A 13,169-nucleotide genomic window follows, 5' to 3' on the forward strand; every position below is an offset into this window, starting at 1 on the left:
GATATGTAGCCCCCGCGTTCTTAAGTCCGAACGGCATTACTATATAGCAGTAGTTTGCCTTCTGGGTTAGAAACGAGGTCTTCTCTTGATCGGGTTGATGCATTAGGATCTGGTTGTACCCTGAGTAGGCATCCATGAAGGAGAGGTACTTGTATTCTGATGAGGCGTCGACCAGGGTGTCAATATTCGGGAGAGGATAGGGGTCTTTTGGGTAAGCTTTGTTGAGATCGCTGTAGTCTACACACATCTGCCACTTTCTATTTGGCTTTTTTGACCAGGATAACGTTAGCAAGCCACAATAGGTACTTGACCTCCCTTATGAACCTTGCCTCTAGTAAGGCCTGTGCCTATTCCTCTACGACTTGTGATCTCTCCGGGCCGAGCTTTCTGTGCTTTTACTGCACTGTCGAATCTGGGGTACACTGCCAGTTTGTGGCATATTAATCCGGGATCTATGCCGGGCATATCCGCAGCTTTCCATGTGAAGAGGTCGGAATTATCCCTTAGGAACTTTATTAGTAGCTCCTTTAAGTCTTCTTTTAGGTTCGCACCTAAGTTTGTTGTTTTATCTCGGGTGTCTCCGATTTAGACCTCCTCAGTTTTGCCTTCCGGTTGAGGACGAAGTTTGTCACGAGCCCGGGCTCCCCCGAGTTCAATGGCATTGGCTTCTTTTCCTCTGGGGTCACCCTTTAGGTTCAGGCTTTTGTTATAACAGCGTCGCACGAGTTTTTGGTCTCCTTTGATTGTGGCTATGCCTTCTGAGGTTGGGAACATCATGCAGAGGTGGGGAGTGGAGACTACTACGGCGAGCTGATTTAAGGTTGTCCAGCCTATAAAGGCGTTGTACGTAGAGTTCACATCAACCACGATGTAGTTTATGCTCAATGTTCTAGACCGGGTCCCCTTTCTGAAGGTCGTGTGCAATGGGATGTATCCAAGGGGTTGGATCGGAGCGTCTCCTAGCCCGAATAAGCTGTTGGGATATGCTCTTAGGTCCTTCTCTTGTAGTCTGAGCTTGTCGAAGGAGGATTTGAATATGATGTCTGCGGAGCTTCGCTGGTCAACCAGTGTTCGGTAGAGGTTGGCGTTAGCCAGTATGATGGTAATGACCACGGGGTCAACATGCCCAAGGATGATGCCCGCGGCATCTTCTTTGGTGAAAGAAATAGTAGGGAGGTCGGGTGACCTATCCCCTTCGCCAACATGGTATATTTCTTTAAGGTGTCTTTTGCGGACGATTTGGAGATTTTTCCTCCTGCGAATCCTCCGTTGATCATATGAACGCGCCTTTCCGGGGTGTGAGGGGGACATTCAGCTCGTCCGCCCTCTTCATTCCTTCTTCTCTTTTTTAGCTCGTCCGTTCTGTTGGCTAGGAATCGATCTAGTCTTCCTTCTCGGGCCAGTTTTTCTATGACATTCTTCAAGTCATAGCACTCGTTAGTGGGGTGCCCGTAGATTCTATGGTATTCGTAGTACTCGGTCCGACTTTCTCTCCTTTTTTGTTTATTGGGCGGGAAGGTGGGATCTTTTCTGTGTTGCATATTTCCCGATAGACGTCCACTAAAGATACCCAAAGAGGGGTGTAGTTATGGTATTTCCTGGGCTTCTCTGTGGGTTGGTCCTCCTTTTTTCTTGACTCTTTATCTTTGTCCCAAGATGGGTAGGGGAATCCGGCTTTAGAGGTTTCTCAAAATCAGGAGTTTTTCTCCATGTTGATGTATTTCTCAGCCCATTTTTGCACTTCGTTCAGGGATGTGGGTTGTTTCTTAGATATGGAGTGGCTGAAGGGCCCCTCACATAGATCGTTGATGAGTCCCATGATGGCCACTTCTATGGGGAGGTTCTGTATGTTGAGGCATGCTTTATTGAATCTTTCCATGTAGCTGCGGAGGCTTTCCTGATCTCCTTGCCTGATCCCTACCAGGTTTGGAGCATGTTTGGCTTTGTCCTTTTGTATGGAGAACCTAGCTAGAAATTTTTTGGCGAGGTTATCGAAGCTTGTGATTGATCTTGGGGGTAGACTGTCGAACCATTTTATAACTGTTTTGGTGAGAGTAGTCGGGAAGGCCTTATAGCGAGTTGCGTTCGAGGCATCCATGAGGTACATCCGACACCTGAGGTTACTGATGTGATGGCTTGGGTCAGATGTTTCATCATATGGGGTCATGTCGAGAGCTTTGAAGTCTTTTGGGACTTTAGCTTTCATGATTTCATTCGTGAACGGGTCTTGTTCCCTGTGGAAGCTAGCTTCGCGATCGGATTGCATAGTTTTAGCCTTGAGGTCGACTTCGAGATTTTAGAGTTTTTCTGCCAGCTCTCTGCGCCGTCTTGTTTCTCTTCGCAGATCCCGTTCAGCTTCTCGTTGGCGTTCTGCTTCTTGTTCGAGTTGTTTAAGGCGATCTTGCTGCTCACGGATGGCATCTAGGATCTCTGTATTTTGGGTTTGTTTATCCTTCTTAGAGTGGTTTGCCTCCCTTGGTGATGGTGGGGTGACATCCGTGTTTTTTGTCGATGTGCCATCTTCTAATTCGGAGGCATGGTCGTTGTGAGGAGGGTTGTCTGCCATGACAATGGGGTGACTTCTAGGTCCCCGGCAATGGTGCCAATGTTCTGAGGGTTACCTAAAACAGGAAGTCGATCTTGGACGAGATCCTTTGGCTTGGTTAAGACTACTGTGCCCGATTTGTCGGAGTGGGAGGAGATGCTAGTCTTTGTTCACCGGAGGGGGGAGGGCACCTGCAAAAAAATCCGATGCTTAAGTTAGTACGGATTTTAGGTAGATTTTTTGTAGAATTGGAGTATCTATTATACTTGGGTGCTCCAGCGTATTTATAGTAGTGTTTAATGATCTTTCCTTTGAGATAAGTTTGTTATCTTATCTTATTTTTCGTGAGTGGGATCATATCTTTGGCTAACCACCTTCTAGTAGGCGGTGGTCCTTTTATTCTAGACCTGCTTGGACTTTTTGCAGCGATTGTCCGACCTCTTTTACAAAAGAGGTTGTTTAATGGGCCAACCATTCTTATTTATTTATATTATTTTTTTCTAGAGGTGGGAGGTGGCATATTCGTTTATTCTATCTAATCATTTTTTTTTCTGATAGTTAGGTAAGATATGGAGTAATCAAGAAAAATCTTTTAAGGATTTTACTGAGATCCCTGGCATTTATTATGCTAAAGTCATATGCTAGTGAGTCATGAGAGGCCATCTAGAATAGTACTCCCAAAAACGGGGCACCATGTAATCGATTAGTTAGGTTTTTAGAATTTTGATATTTTACCTGAGAGTTATTTTTCCTAGTTCATGTAGTGCACAATTTACTTAGTGAGTTTGAGATTGTGCATATAGCTTTGCAGGCTCCTTTTGTGGATTTTAATTTTCTAGATAAGTTTCTGGAATGACTCATTCTATTCGTTATCTCTTATGTCATTTTTGATGCGTACCTTAAAAACCTTGTCTGATGTAGAATTTTGTACTAGTGAATGATGGATGGATGCTGCTTCCTCAGCGGGTAGAGGTATGCCATCATGAGTTTGCCTTTTTTTAGGCAGAAAAAGAGTTTTCTCCTTTTTGTCCTCAGTTAGTAGGGTGTAAAAGATGTGCAATTCTCTTTTCTCTGCATTTTTAAAATGTTAAGAAGGAAAAATTTAAAATAGTTTCTCTTCCTCCTTTTTATTTCCTTTTTAGATTTATTTATCGTAATTTTAATTTGTGTTTGAGCCCCTTTTTCTTTTTTATTAATCCTTTTTCACCTTTGAGAATTCACAATGGATTAAATGGTGCTTTCCCATTGATTATGAGAAGTTGTTGTGTGTCTTAACATTACTAACTTTCTCCTTTGGTGACTGCCTATGTTGGTTCCTTTACAAAATATATTTTTCAATTTTTTATTTTATTTTGAATACTTTTGAATGTTTGTTTCTTGAATAGCTTTTAGATTTCGGAGCATAGTTTTAACTTACTTTTATGGGAAAGAGTGCTCTATTGTGTATAGGTTTTTTCTTTTGGCTTAGTGTTGCTTTTCCTGTCTATTTTTTTGTGCATTTTGATTTCCAGCCATAATTGACAATGGTATTTCTGTAGATTTTTAATGGATGATAAAAAAAAAAGTTTGTCCATGTAGCCCCTCTATAGGAGTTCATCTTCCTAAGTCCCGTCCTTAACAAATATCATTGGGTGACTTTTGGTGTTCTGGGCCGTCTTCTTAGGTTAAGGATATATTTTTGACAAAACTTCAAAAGGAGGGAGTGATTTTCAAAGATGGTGAGGCCGAGTCACTTTTATGAGTGTATTTACTATCTGAACACCAAGCCAAGGACAATCTTGAATTAACTTTGGATGTATAAATCTATGTTTACAAGGTTAAAGGATCTGTTGCCATTTACCAATTTCTAGCAATGACTACTAAATCAAGGTTTTGTTCCCCGTCTCGATTGTAGATGAACAATTGGAAATCATCCGTACCTATGAGTTGGTTTTGAAGTTTTTGGATCTTCTTTTTTTTTTTTGCCAATTTATTCATGTATCTTTTCAACCTTACCGCTTTAACCATCGAGGGACAAGAAAAGGTTATTTATCTTATTAACCTTACCTGAATCGGAGAAGTTTGAGCTATTTTATGAACTCTTTTTACTATTTTAAGGTGATCTATTTCATAATAATGTCAACAAAAAGGAATCACCTTTTTTGGCTTGCTCGGGAGGGAGAGAAGAGTTTTTTCACTTATTAGAATTATGAGGCTAGCCTAATAAATGTTTATCACACGGATCTAATGTTGGAGAAGTACGATATCATCAATGTTTTAGATGTACTATGGAGAGAAAGATCCTTAAATTCTAAACTTATCTTGGGTGATAAGTGATGCATGAGAATCTTATGTACTTTTCTTGGGGTTTATTAGGTGAAATTGGTAACTTTTGCTTGATAACTATGTGCTTTATTATGATATTCTATTTGTCCTTTCAGTGCTTGATTTCTTGATAATTGTAGGTGAATGATAGCAAAAGAGAAGCAAAACATAAGCAAAGTGAATCAATAATTAAAGACAAGTGTAAAGGGAGTTCGTGGATACTGTTAACTCTGACCTCTTCACATTCTAACAAGGATAACTTGAACTACCGAGGTCCAAATGAAGTGCTTCCAGTGGATTTAGAAAGCGAGCTTTCCAACAATATATAATAGTGTGCGTATGCATACATAAATGTGTATGCACAAAAACTGGGAAATTGTAGTCATGCGTACGCACAAATGAAGATTTTTTCATTGTCATGTGTACGCATACTTCATGTGTACGCACAACCACCGTGAATAGTAGGCATTTTGAATGCCAAGGAGAATGGGCGTGCAAGCTTTACACACCTTCGACAATTGGTTTTGAGCATTTTTATATGGGCGTTTCAAATGCCACATATTGGCATCTCACACGCCAATATCACACTCCGAGGACCTTATTTGTTGAATGGTGTTTTACATGCCGAAGCCCAACGTATAATTTTTCAGAAGACCACTTCAAAGAACCATTTGGGCATTTTACACGCCACAACAAGGGCGTGTCACACGCCAAGAAAGAAGGAGTCTCGGAGGCCACAAAAGAGTGGCGTTTCACACGCCACATATTAGCATTCCATACGTCAAAGGGGTAAGCATTCACAGGAGAGAAAAGAATGGCGTTTCACGCGCAACTTTTTGGCATTTCAAATGCCAAGGGAAAGCGTGGAGTTTTACATGCAAAGCATGGCATTTCACATGCAAGAGAGTGGCATTTTATATGCCATGGGTTAAGCGTTTCACTTGCTTCTTAGCCCAACCTCCACAAGCCATTTTAGCCACTCTCCAAGCCCATTCAAAATGCAAAACTTGGGACCACAAAAGATATAGAGCTGAAGGTTTAAATTGCAGAATATTAGATTTGATTTGTTTTGTTTTTGGAATTTAAGTTTGAATTTAATGTTTAGATTTTGTTCTTTTTAGGTTAAGTATATAAGGGTCCTAAAAACACTTGGAGAGAACTTTGAGACCTTTTGTCGTTTCATACCTTGTTTTGTTTTGAAGTTTATCATGAGCCACTAATCTCCTTGGTTAAGGTTAGGAGATTTGTTAATCTTTTTATGGATTATTAATCTAAGTTTTTATTTTATATGAGGTTTATGCCTTGATTTACTTTATGATTGAGTTTTTGTTCTTCATCCCTAAAGAATTAGAATTGTTGAAAAATATTCTAGCTCTGTCTTGGATTCTAAATACTGTTTTGGAAAAAATTAATATTTGAATTAGCTTGAAAACTCTTCCTCACTATTTTTTTTATTTCACTAGGAATAGTTTCAAAGAGTGTGCAACACTTTGTGAGTTTCAATTGTTTAGGGCTAGCTTGAATAAGTGACATATAATTTAATTTACGGACTACTTTTGAATCTTACGTGAAATTGAATAAGAATTGTGCTTCACCTCTTTTTCTTAAGTCATTGACTAAGAAATTAGTGGTTAATTAGATTAAAGAGAAATTAAATTACCAAAGAATTGAATATTATTTATAATTCGCCGTGATTGATCTTTGCATACCTCATATAAATAGACATAAGGATTATTTTCCTAAAGAGTGAACATCTCTTACACCTTAACTATCTTTATCATCTTATCTTCTTAACCAATTTTAGTTTGCTTTTATTTAATTTTCTATTTTCATGCTATTGACTATTAAAACACTTATTTTTTATTGTCTGACTAGAATAATTAATTGGCCATTTTTTACTTAATCCGTTAATTCTCATGGGAACGATAACCCACTCCCATGGTATTACTTGATACGATCTGGTACACTTGCCAGTAGTTTGTGGTTTATAAATTTTGCATCAAATTTTTGGTGCCATTGCCGGATATTAATTATACTTACCAATCAATTAATTACCTAAATTAGACCCTTTTACTTTTGTTTATTTACTGTTTTTTGTTTTATTTCTCCTGGAAATTCTCTTCACACTGTGAAGAGAGTCCCAATTTAATATATATCCTTATTATTTTTGTCTATGCAAAGAACCTCTTCAATTTGATCCTGAGATTGAAAGAATTTTTTAGTGACAAAAAAACTATATTCCTAGTTTAATACCTTTTCAATTTGATCATTATCAGTTTGAAATTACACCTACTAAAAAATGCCATATTCCTAAGAGGTATTCAAAAGTTGTTGTTTGATAACTAAAATACTATTATTGATGATGAATTTGCCAGATCTAGTTTCTAGCGGTTGCATATAACATTTGGGTACCAGTATGGAATGATAAACATCAAATCCATTTATCAGGAACATCTCACTATTATTATTGTTAGGGGTGGAAAAAGGTCAGGCAGCCTGCCAAGGGCCTGCAGCCTGGCCTGTATTTGGTCTGGCCTAGCCTAGGCTGTTATAAAATAGGTACAGGTTCAGATTCTTTTAAAAGTCTTAATACATTAATAGGCTAGGCCCAGGCTTACTAATTAGCCTTATAGGCCTGTCTGTCAGGCCTGCCTGGGCCTGTTAAAATATAATTAAATATATAAATAATTATTTATTATTAATAAAATTATGAGATATTTTAAATTTATTATATTTTATTATAAATATTTTTGTATATTTTAAATATGTTAGAAATTTAAAATTTTTTATAAATATTAAATATATAACATATTATATATAACAATTTTTATTAAAAAATAATTTTTTTAAATAATATTTTTATTTTTATAAAAAAAATTATCAGGCCTTTTAACAGGCTTCAGGTCAGGTCAGGCTGAATAGCAGGTCAGACCTAGTACTTTATAAAGAGCCTATAATAGACTGCAGGCCAGGCTCAGACCAATCAACTGTATGACAGGCCAAACCTATTAAGAGCAAAGCCTGGCCTGACCTGTTTCCACCCCTAATTATTGCTCAAGGTTTACGTTATCACGTTATTACTGCTCTATGGTGATATGAAAATAAAGGATTCAATGCCTCTTGTTATATAGAACTTTTGATAGTCTTTATTTTAAAAATTTAAGTGTTTCATAGAACATATTTAAGAGGGTATTTTTGTTGTAATTTTTCGAATAAAAAATTACCTTTTTCTTTTCAATTTAATAAACATGATTTTGACTTATTTATATCAAAATATAAAGAATATTGGATAAGTTTGGTGTTGAATTTCTACTTTGCCATTTTATTCGTACCAACTATTATTGCAGTTATTTTCTATGTTTATATCTTGCTAATTATGTATATTTATCTAAATTTATCTAAAAATAAGATATTTTAAATTATTTTCCTAGTCCATGTGTATAGTAATCGAAAAATTACAAAGTAAATATTTTAAAAATTGAGGATATCTCTGTATATGATAATTTTTTAGTAGGTGTTTATTTCAGTACGATAATAAATTCATACGTACCGATACGTTTAAAATATAGATAAGTAATAATAAGTCACGTGGAATTTATTTTTCACATCACTATTTAATTTTTTTTTAAATATATATTATATCACCACTTTTATTAATACACCATTTTAATTAAATAAAAATAAAAAAAATTTTTATTTAATTTTATAAAAAGTCTTAAACATCCTTACTTGATTTGATTAGACAAAAATATGCTATCAAATTAATCAAATTTTAAAATTCAATTAATCCTAATTTTATAATTTCAAATAATTTAAACAACAAAACAAAAAATATTAAAAAAATAAAAAAATTAATCGTTCTTCATCTTCTCCAATTCTCCTAATCATTTGCCCTCCTCCTGAAGCAAAGCAGTGAAAGTCTCAAACCAAAACGGCAAAATCCTATCTCTAGGTTCTTTGCCGCCACCGTCCTCAGGTTCTCAGCGCTTCTGCTTCTTCCTCTTCCCCATGTCCGGAACCCAGGTAGCTCGGCACATTGTCCCCATCCTTGCTGGCTTCTCTATCCGTGGCTTGGAGCAGCTCACCATCGGGTCACTGCTTGTTGTCGTCTCTGCTCTCACCATCGTGTCGCCGGTTGCCACCGTGTCACCGTCAAAGGTTAGTGTCCCTGCTTTTAATTTTGCTCTGGTTGCTGAATGCTAGATTTTTTCTTTTTCCTTTTAATTTCTAAAAATTTTGTTCAAATGTTGTTGTAATGTTTGTTGCTGTGTTGTAATTATTGGGTTGTTGAATAATTATTTGATCTTCATCATCATCATCATCAACAATGTCACTTCTTAGATTTATTGGATGACTCTTCGATTTCTTCAATTTCCTGTTGTTGCGTCTTCTATCATCCTGAAAATTGTAAAAGACTATACACACAGTAAATCACAAATCTAAATATCTAATAACCTATTTTTTGGATAATTCATGAGATGGTTTATAATCAATTAATTAATCTCTTTTGGCATAGCCATCAAAGATAATCAATCTCCCATAAGCCAAAATTCACTAACAAAAAGATTACATGATCAACACTACCAAAAAAATCCACCCACCACACATATAGCACCTAAAATATCACCCACTCATGCGAAAAAATCACACTCTCATGCACACAACCTACATGAATCTCATAAGCACAATAAACCACCACTTCTAATACCTACCTTTGCTTATAGACATATAATTATGAAACAGAATGAAACAAAAAAATATAAACTTTTTATGATGGGGTCGGAGAAAGTTGCAAGCTTTACTTACAGTTCTGCAGGGGTGATATCTGTGAGAGCTAATCTAGCACTCTTGATCTTCTCCTTGAGGAAGAAAGAAGCTTGCTTTTTGAATTCATGGAACGAAGGGGTACCCATTTTGCTATTGCTGTACAGAATGGAAATATGTAAAGTCCAAAGTTCTTACTTTTAGAGAACGGAAAAATGAGTAAAGATTTAAATGGGACTTAAGAGCTGAGATCACAAGTCACAACTAATCCTATCCAATTATTAAAACAAACCAACCATAATTCTATTTCATTTTTTTAATTTATTGAAGTGAAATTGGGAGGCTTTATGATCTATGAAGAAGAACAATTCAACTTTGAAGAGTAGGTTGAAGTAAACATGACAGATGTGAAATGGGGCAATGGATTTTGGAATAGAGAATTTTACAATTTGCATATAAAATTCAGAAATTATTTTTTTTGTTTAGTTTAAATTGCCGTTTTCAGAGGACAATTTTAATTTTTTAATTTAATTTCTTTTATTTTTTTAAAAATATTTTTGACATTGTAAATGTTCATTAACATAGGCACATAGTATTTTGTGGAGTCAACCTTTATGAAGTTAACACTTTAATTGGACTATTAGATGTCTTTTTTGAACTTTAAAATTAGTTATTTATATTTTATTTTTATTATACATATACAAATAAAATTATGACCTATGATTATTGATTATTTTATAACTAGTATCTTTCTCACTCTTTCTAGACATAAGACTATAAGAGCATGTTATGTTATGGGTGAGATTGAGCCTAACATTATGGACGACTATGTCAATGATGTTCTGCCATTGGATCACAGCTAATCTAAGAGTTTCAGTAACCTTATTGCACGAAAAGAAAATTAGATTAGATATTACTAATAACTATAGCAATTCTCAGCCTATATAAACCAACTAAAAAATGTTAGGTTAAAACTTAATGGGTCTTAATTTGACTTGAAACTAACTTTAAAACGAATTAAACTAATTTGGCTAACTACCAAGAGAAAACAAAAGTGACAGTATGGAAAGAAAAATGAGATAAATGAAAATATTTAACCTTTTTTTAATTTTTAAAAATTGGAAAGAGGTAGGTGGTAAATATTTAAAAAATCTTTCTGTATGGACAGAAAAAAGAGTTAATTAGATACTATTATAGTTAATTTGAACTGTCATATCCATAATGTTTGGCCAATTAAAATAAGAAGAAAGAAAATATCATGTCGACAATACATATACTTGGTTTTAAACAAGCAATAATCAATCCCACTTAGCTTGCATAAAAATGAGATGTCTAACATAATAGTTGACTGTTAGTAGTACTGCCACAACCAAAATACAGGACTGCCGCAATATCCCATGCATAAATTATCCAGTGGTCCATCCTTATCGACCTTATGGTGGAGTCCTTCCCATTTCATTTCATCCTGTTTAAAATGGCACATCGTACTTCAACCTTTATCTTTTGACTACCAAAATTACATCATATCCTCAGTTTTTCATGTCTCGCCTTATTCTAGTGGACCCATTGACAGCAATACATGGGCTGGACTTTTGAATGATGTCATCAACAATAAAAAGTCATAGAGTTATAATCGATATATTATATTTTTAATTTATGCATGTTAAAATTGCTGATTATATCTCACTTTCATGTGCTTGTGCTATCAATTTAAAAAAATTAGGGGTGCTTCATAAGGCTGTATCATTACAAATGTTGTCGACGTTGTTTTTATTTTGTTATTGACGCTGATTTTGAATAAAATCTTGTTCTGTTAATGTATTTATTTCTTCATTTTACTACCTAGTCGGTCCATTTTTAGTATATTGTGGCTGTTCTTGGATTGATCATGTCAATGAACAGTGGGTGATCATTCTTCAATGAGTTTAATTTTTCAATATGGAGCACTTGAAAATGTTGTTTGGCAAGGACATCAGATTCACCTTAATATAGTTTCTTAATTTCAACTTTATTGCTGCTACATTTGGAAGAGTATATTTGCAGGTTAATAAAAAACAAAGAACAGGGCTTATGATATACTTGTCCAAATTGGCCATGTACTTAGAGATGAGGAGAGAGGCGGGAACAGAGAAAAATTGCGTGTTTATACTTGTCCAAATTGGCCATGTACTGAAGGTGGTCTAGCTTAAGTTTTAAGAGCACTTTTTAATACCTGGTATATATAATTGATGTCATTGTAGAATTAATAGTTTAAGTAAGTAAATTTTTTTACTTCTCTTCCTGTGGCATTGTCTCACCGCACCTTGCTTATTGGTGTTAATTTAAGTATTCTTTATAAAATTTGAGAGTTTTGTGGAATTCTATTGTTTAAAAATGAGTTTGGGCTCTAGAATTAATTTTGCATCAGTAGTTTTTTAGACATAACCGATCAAAAATGGTGGATTGCATTGGGTTCTTGTGCAATTTGGAGATACTGATTCATTAACTATGTTTTTTCAGTAGTTCTTTATTGAAACCACTAAGCTTAGATGCAACTACATCGAAACTATTTTTAATCTTTCATTCTCAACTTCGAAATCATGCAGTCTTGTGATGACCTATCATGAAGGCAGGCATGCTCAGATATAACATAACTTTCAAATTACAACTAATGAGTACCCAAATCTATGCTAATACTTTTGACTAAAGATTTTACCATCCATAATGACTTGCAAGTAATAAAGTTGGATTTTGAATTAAATTACTCTAAAAATGTTTATATTTAGGAAAATTATACGGTACAGATGTTATTTTAAAGAGAGAGAGAGATGTTGACACGTAGCAGAATCATACGACAGAAGGAGAAGATGGCCTGGCTACAAGGAAGCAGAATCATAAATGGGAAGGAAGATGGCTCAACTGTTGAGCTGCACAGCTGATGCATCGAAGATCTATTACATGCAGTGAAGATCCGTTAGGGGAAAAGGGAAGAATTTTGTTTCTTTTTTTGTGAGGAGAAGGAGATTGGCTACAGTGTTAGCGTTGGTGGATTATGTGCTCGTTTCGTTCATTCATTCGTTCTCCTTCATTAATTTCTTTCTTTGTTGCCTCCATGCCGGTAAGGCTAGCAAAAACCTCTGAAAGATAATAATCATCAACAAGCAGGAGCAGTTATGTCCAAATAGAAAAAGGAAAAAAGCAAGCAGGAGCAGCGATCCTAAACCCAATATGCTTAGCTTCCAGGCGCAGCGAATCAAGACTTCTTATCACAAACCGCAAAGGCACACTGAGAAGAAGCTACTTTGATATTGTTATGTCATCACCTTCCACATGGCATAAGGAGCAGAGTTGGTCGTCAAGTGTCAGCGTGGGAAGGGAATCCATGGGGAGGGAGGCAGTTAGAGCAGCTGTAATTGGAATCAATCTGTCTTTGCAGCAGTCATCAAAGGCATCCATGGATATGATGGTCTGGTTGTCAAAGAAGGGTTGTTAATCGCCGTTGAAGGAGGAGGAAAATGGTTTGAGTTTCTGCAATTGGACTACGGGTTTGGATTGTGGTTGTCCATAGAATCCGAGT

At 35.8% G+C, this 13,169-nt stretch overlaps 3 protein-coding genes and 1 long non-coding RNA gene across 7 annotated transcripts; 1 reads left to right on the forward strand and 3 right to left on the reverse strand.

The window, feature by feature from the left end:
* Positions 1-585: 585 nt before the first annotated feature.
* Positions 586-1,311, reverse strand: LOC140183475 (uncharacterized). Its single transcript, XM_072231918.1, has one exon. It carries the CDS (start codon positions 1,309-1,311, stop codon positions 586-588), a length of 726 nt encoding a protein of 241 aa, XP_072088019.1.
* A 382-nt stretch (positions 1,312-1,693) lies between these two features.
* On the reverse strand, positions 1,694-2,266 carry LOC140183476 (uncharacterized). Its single transcript, XM_072231919.1, has one exon. It carries the CDS (start codon positions 2,264-2,266, stop codon positions 1,694-1,696), a length of 573 nt encoding a protein of 190 aa, XP_072088020.1.
* A 911-nt stretch (positions 2,267-3,177) lies between these two features.
* LOC140183781 (uncharacterized) lies at positions 3,178-11,953 on the forward strand. Of its 3 annotated transcripts, XM_072232879.1 has the most exons (4): positions 3,178-3,517; positions 4,990-5,885; positions 8,763-9,007; positions 11,657-11,953. In XM_072232879.1, the coding sequence occupies exons 2-4, from the start codon at positions 5,768-5,770 to the stop codon at positions 11,795-11,797; spliced, it is 504 nt and encodes a 167-aa protein (XP_072088980.1). In that variant the 5' UTR covers positions 3,178-3,517; positions 4,990-5,767; the 3' UTR covers positions 11,798-11,953. The 3 variants fall into 3 exon arrangements, 2 of the variants coding, with proteins under 2 accessions (XP_072088980.1, XP_072088979.1); XR_011879834.1 differs by having other exon boundaries at positions 3,178-5,885; positions 8,755-9,007; XM_072232878.1 differs by having other exon boundaries at positions 3,178-5,885.
* On the reverse strand, positions 8,620-10,185 carry LOC140183782 (uncharacterized). 2 transcript variants are annotated; one of them, XR_011879835.1, is made up of 2 exons: positions 9,656-10,185; positions 8,620-9,247 (listed from the first exon to the last, which is right to left on the reverse strand). It is a non-coding gene; the product is annotated as an uncharacterized lncRNA (long non-coding RNA). The 2 variants fall into 2 exon arrangements; XR_011879836.1 differs by having other exon boundaries at positions 8,620-9,264.
* Positions 11,954-13,169: the final 1,216 nt, after the last annotated feature.

This window comes from Arachis hypogaea, chromosome 3 (genome assembly GCF_003086295.3).
Source record: "Arachis hypogaea cultivar Tifrunner chromosome 3, arahy.Tifrunner.gnm2.J5K5, whole genome shotgun sequence".
Lineage (NCBI taxonomy): Eukaryota > Viridiplantae > Streptophyta > Magnoliopsida > Fabales > Fabaceae > Arachis > Arachis hypogaea.

What these genes read in the sequence shown, in the direction of transcription:
- LOC140183475 (XM_072231918.1), bottom strand. Translation starts at nt 1,311, where the DNA reads ATGTCCCCCTCACACCCCGGAAAGGCGCGTTCATATGATCAACGGAGG.
- LOC140183476 (XM_072231919.1), bottom strand. Translation starts at nt 2,266, where the DNA reads ATGCAATCCGATCGCGAAGCTAGCTTCCACAGGGAACAAGACCCGTTC.
- LOC140183781 (XM_072232878.1), top strand. Translation starts at nt 5,768, where the DNA reads ATGCCATGGGTTAAGCGTTTCACTTGCTTCTTAGCCCAACCTCCACAA. An exon ending in CAAAAGATATAGAGCTGAAG is followed by an intron (nt 5,886 to 8,762) that starts GTTTAAATTGCA and finishes GAAGCAAAGCAG; the next exon opens with TGAAAGTCTCAAACCAAAAC. An exon ending in CCACCGTGTCACCGTCAAAG is followed by an intron (nt 9,008 to 11,656) that starts GTTAGTGTCCCT and finishes GTATATTTGCAG; the next exon opens with GTTAATAAAAAACAAAGAAC.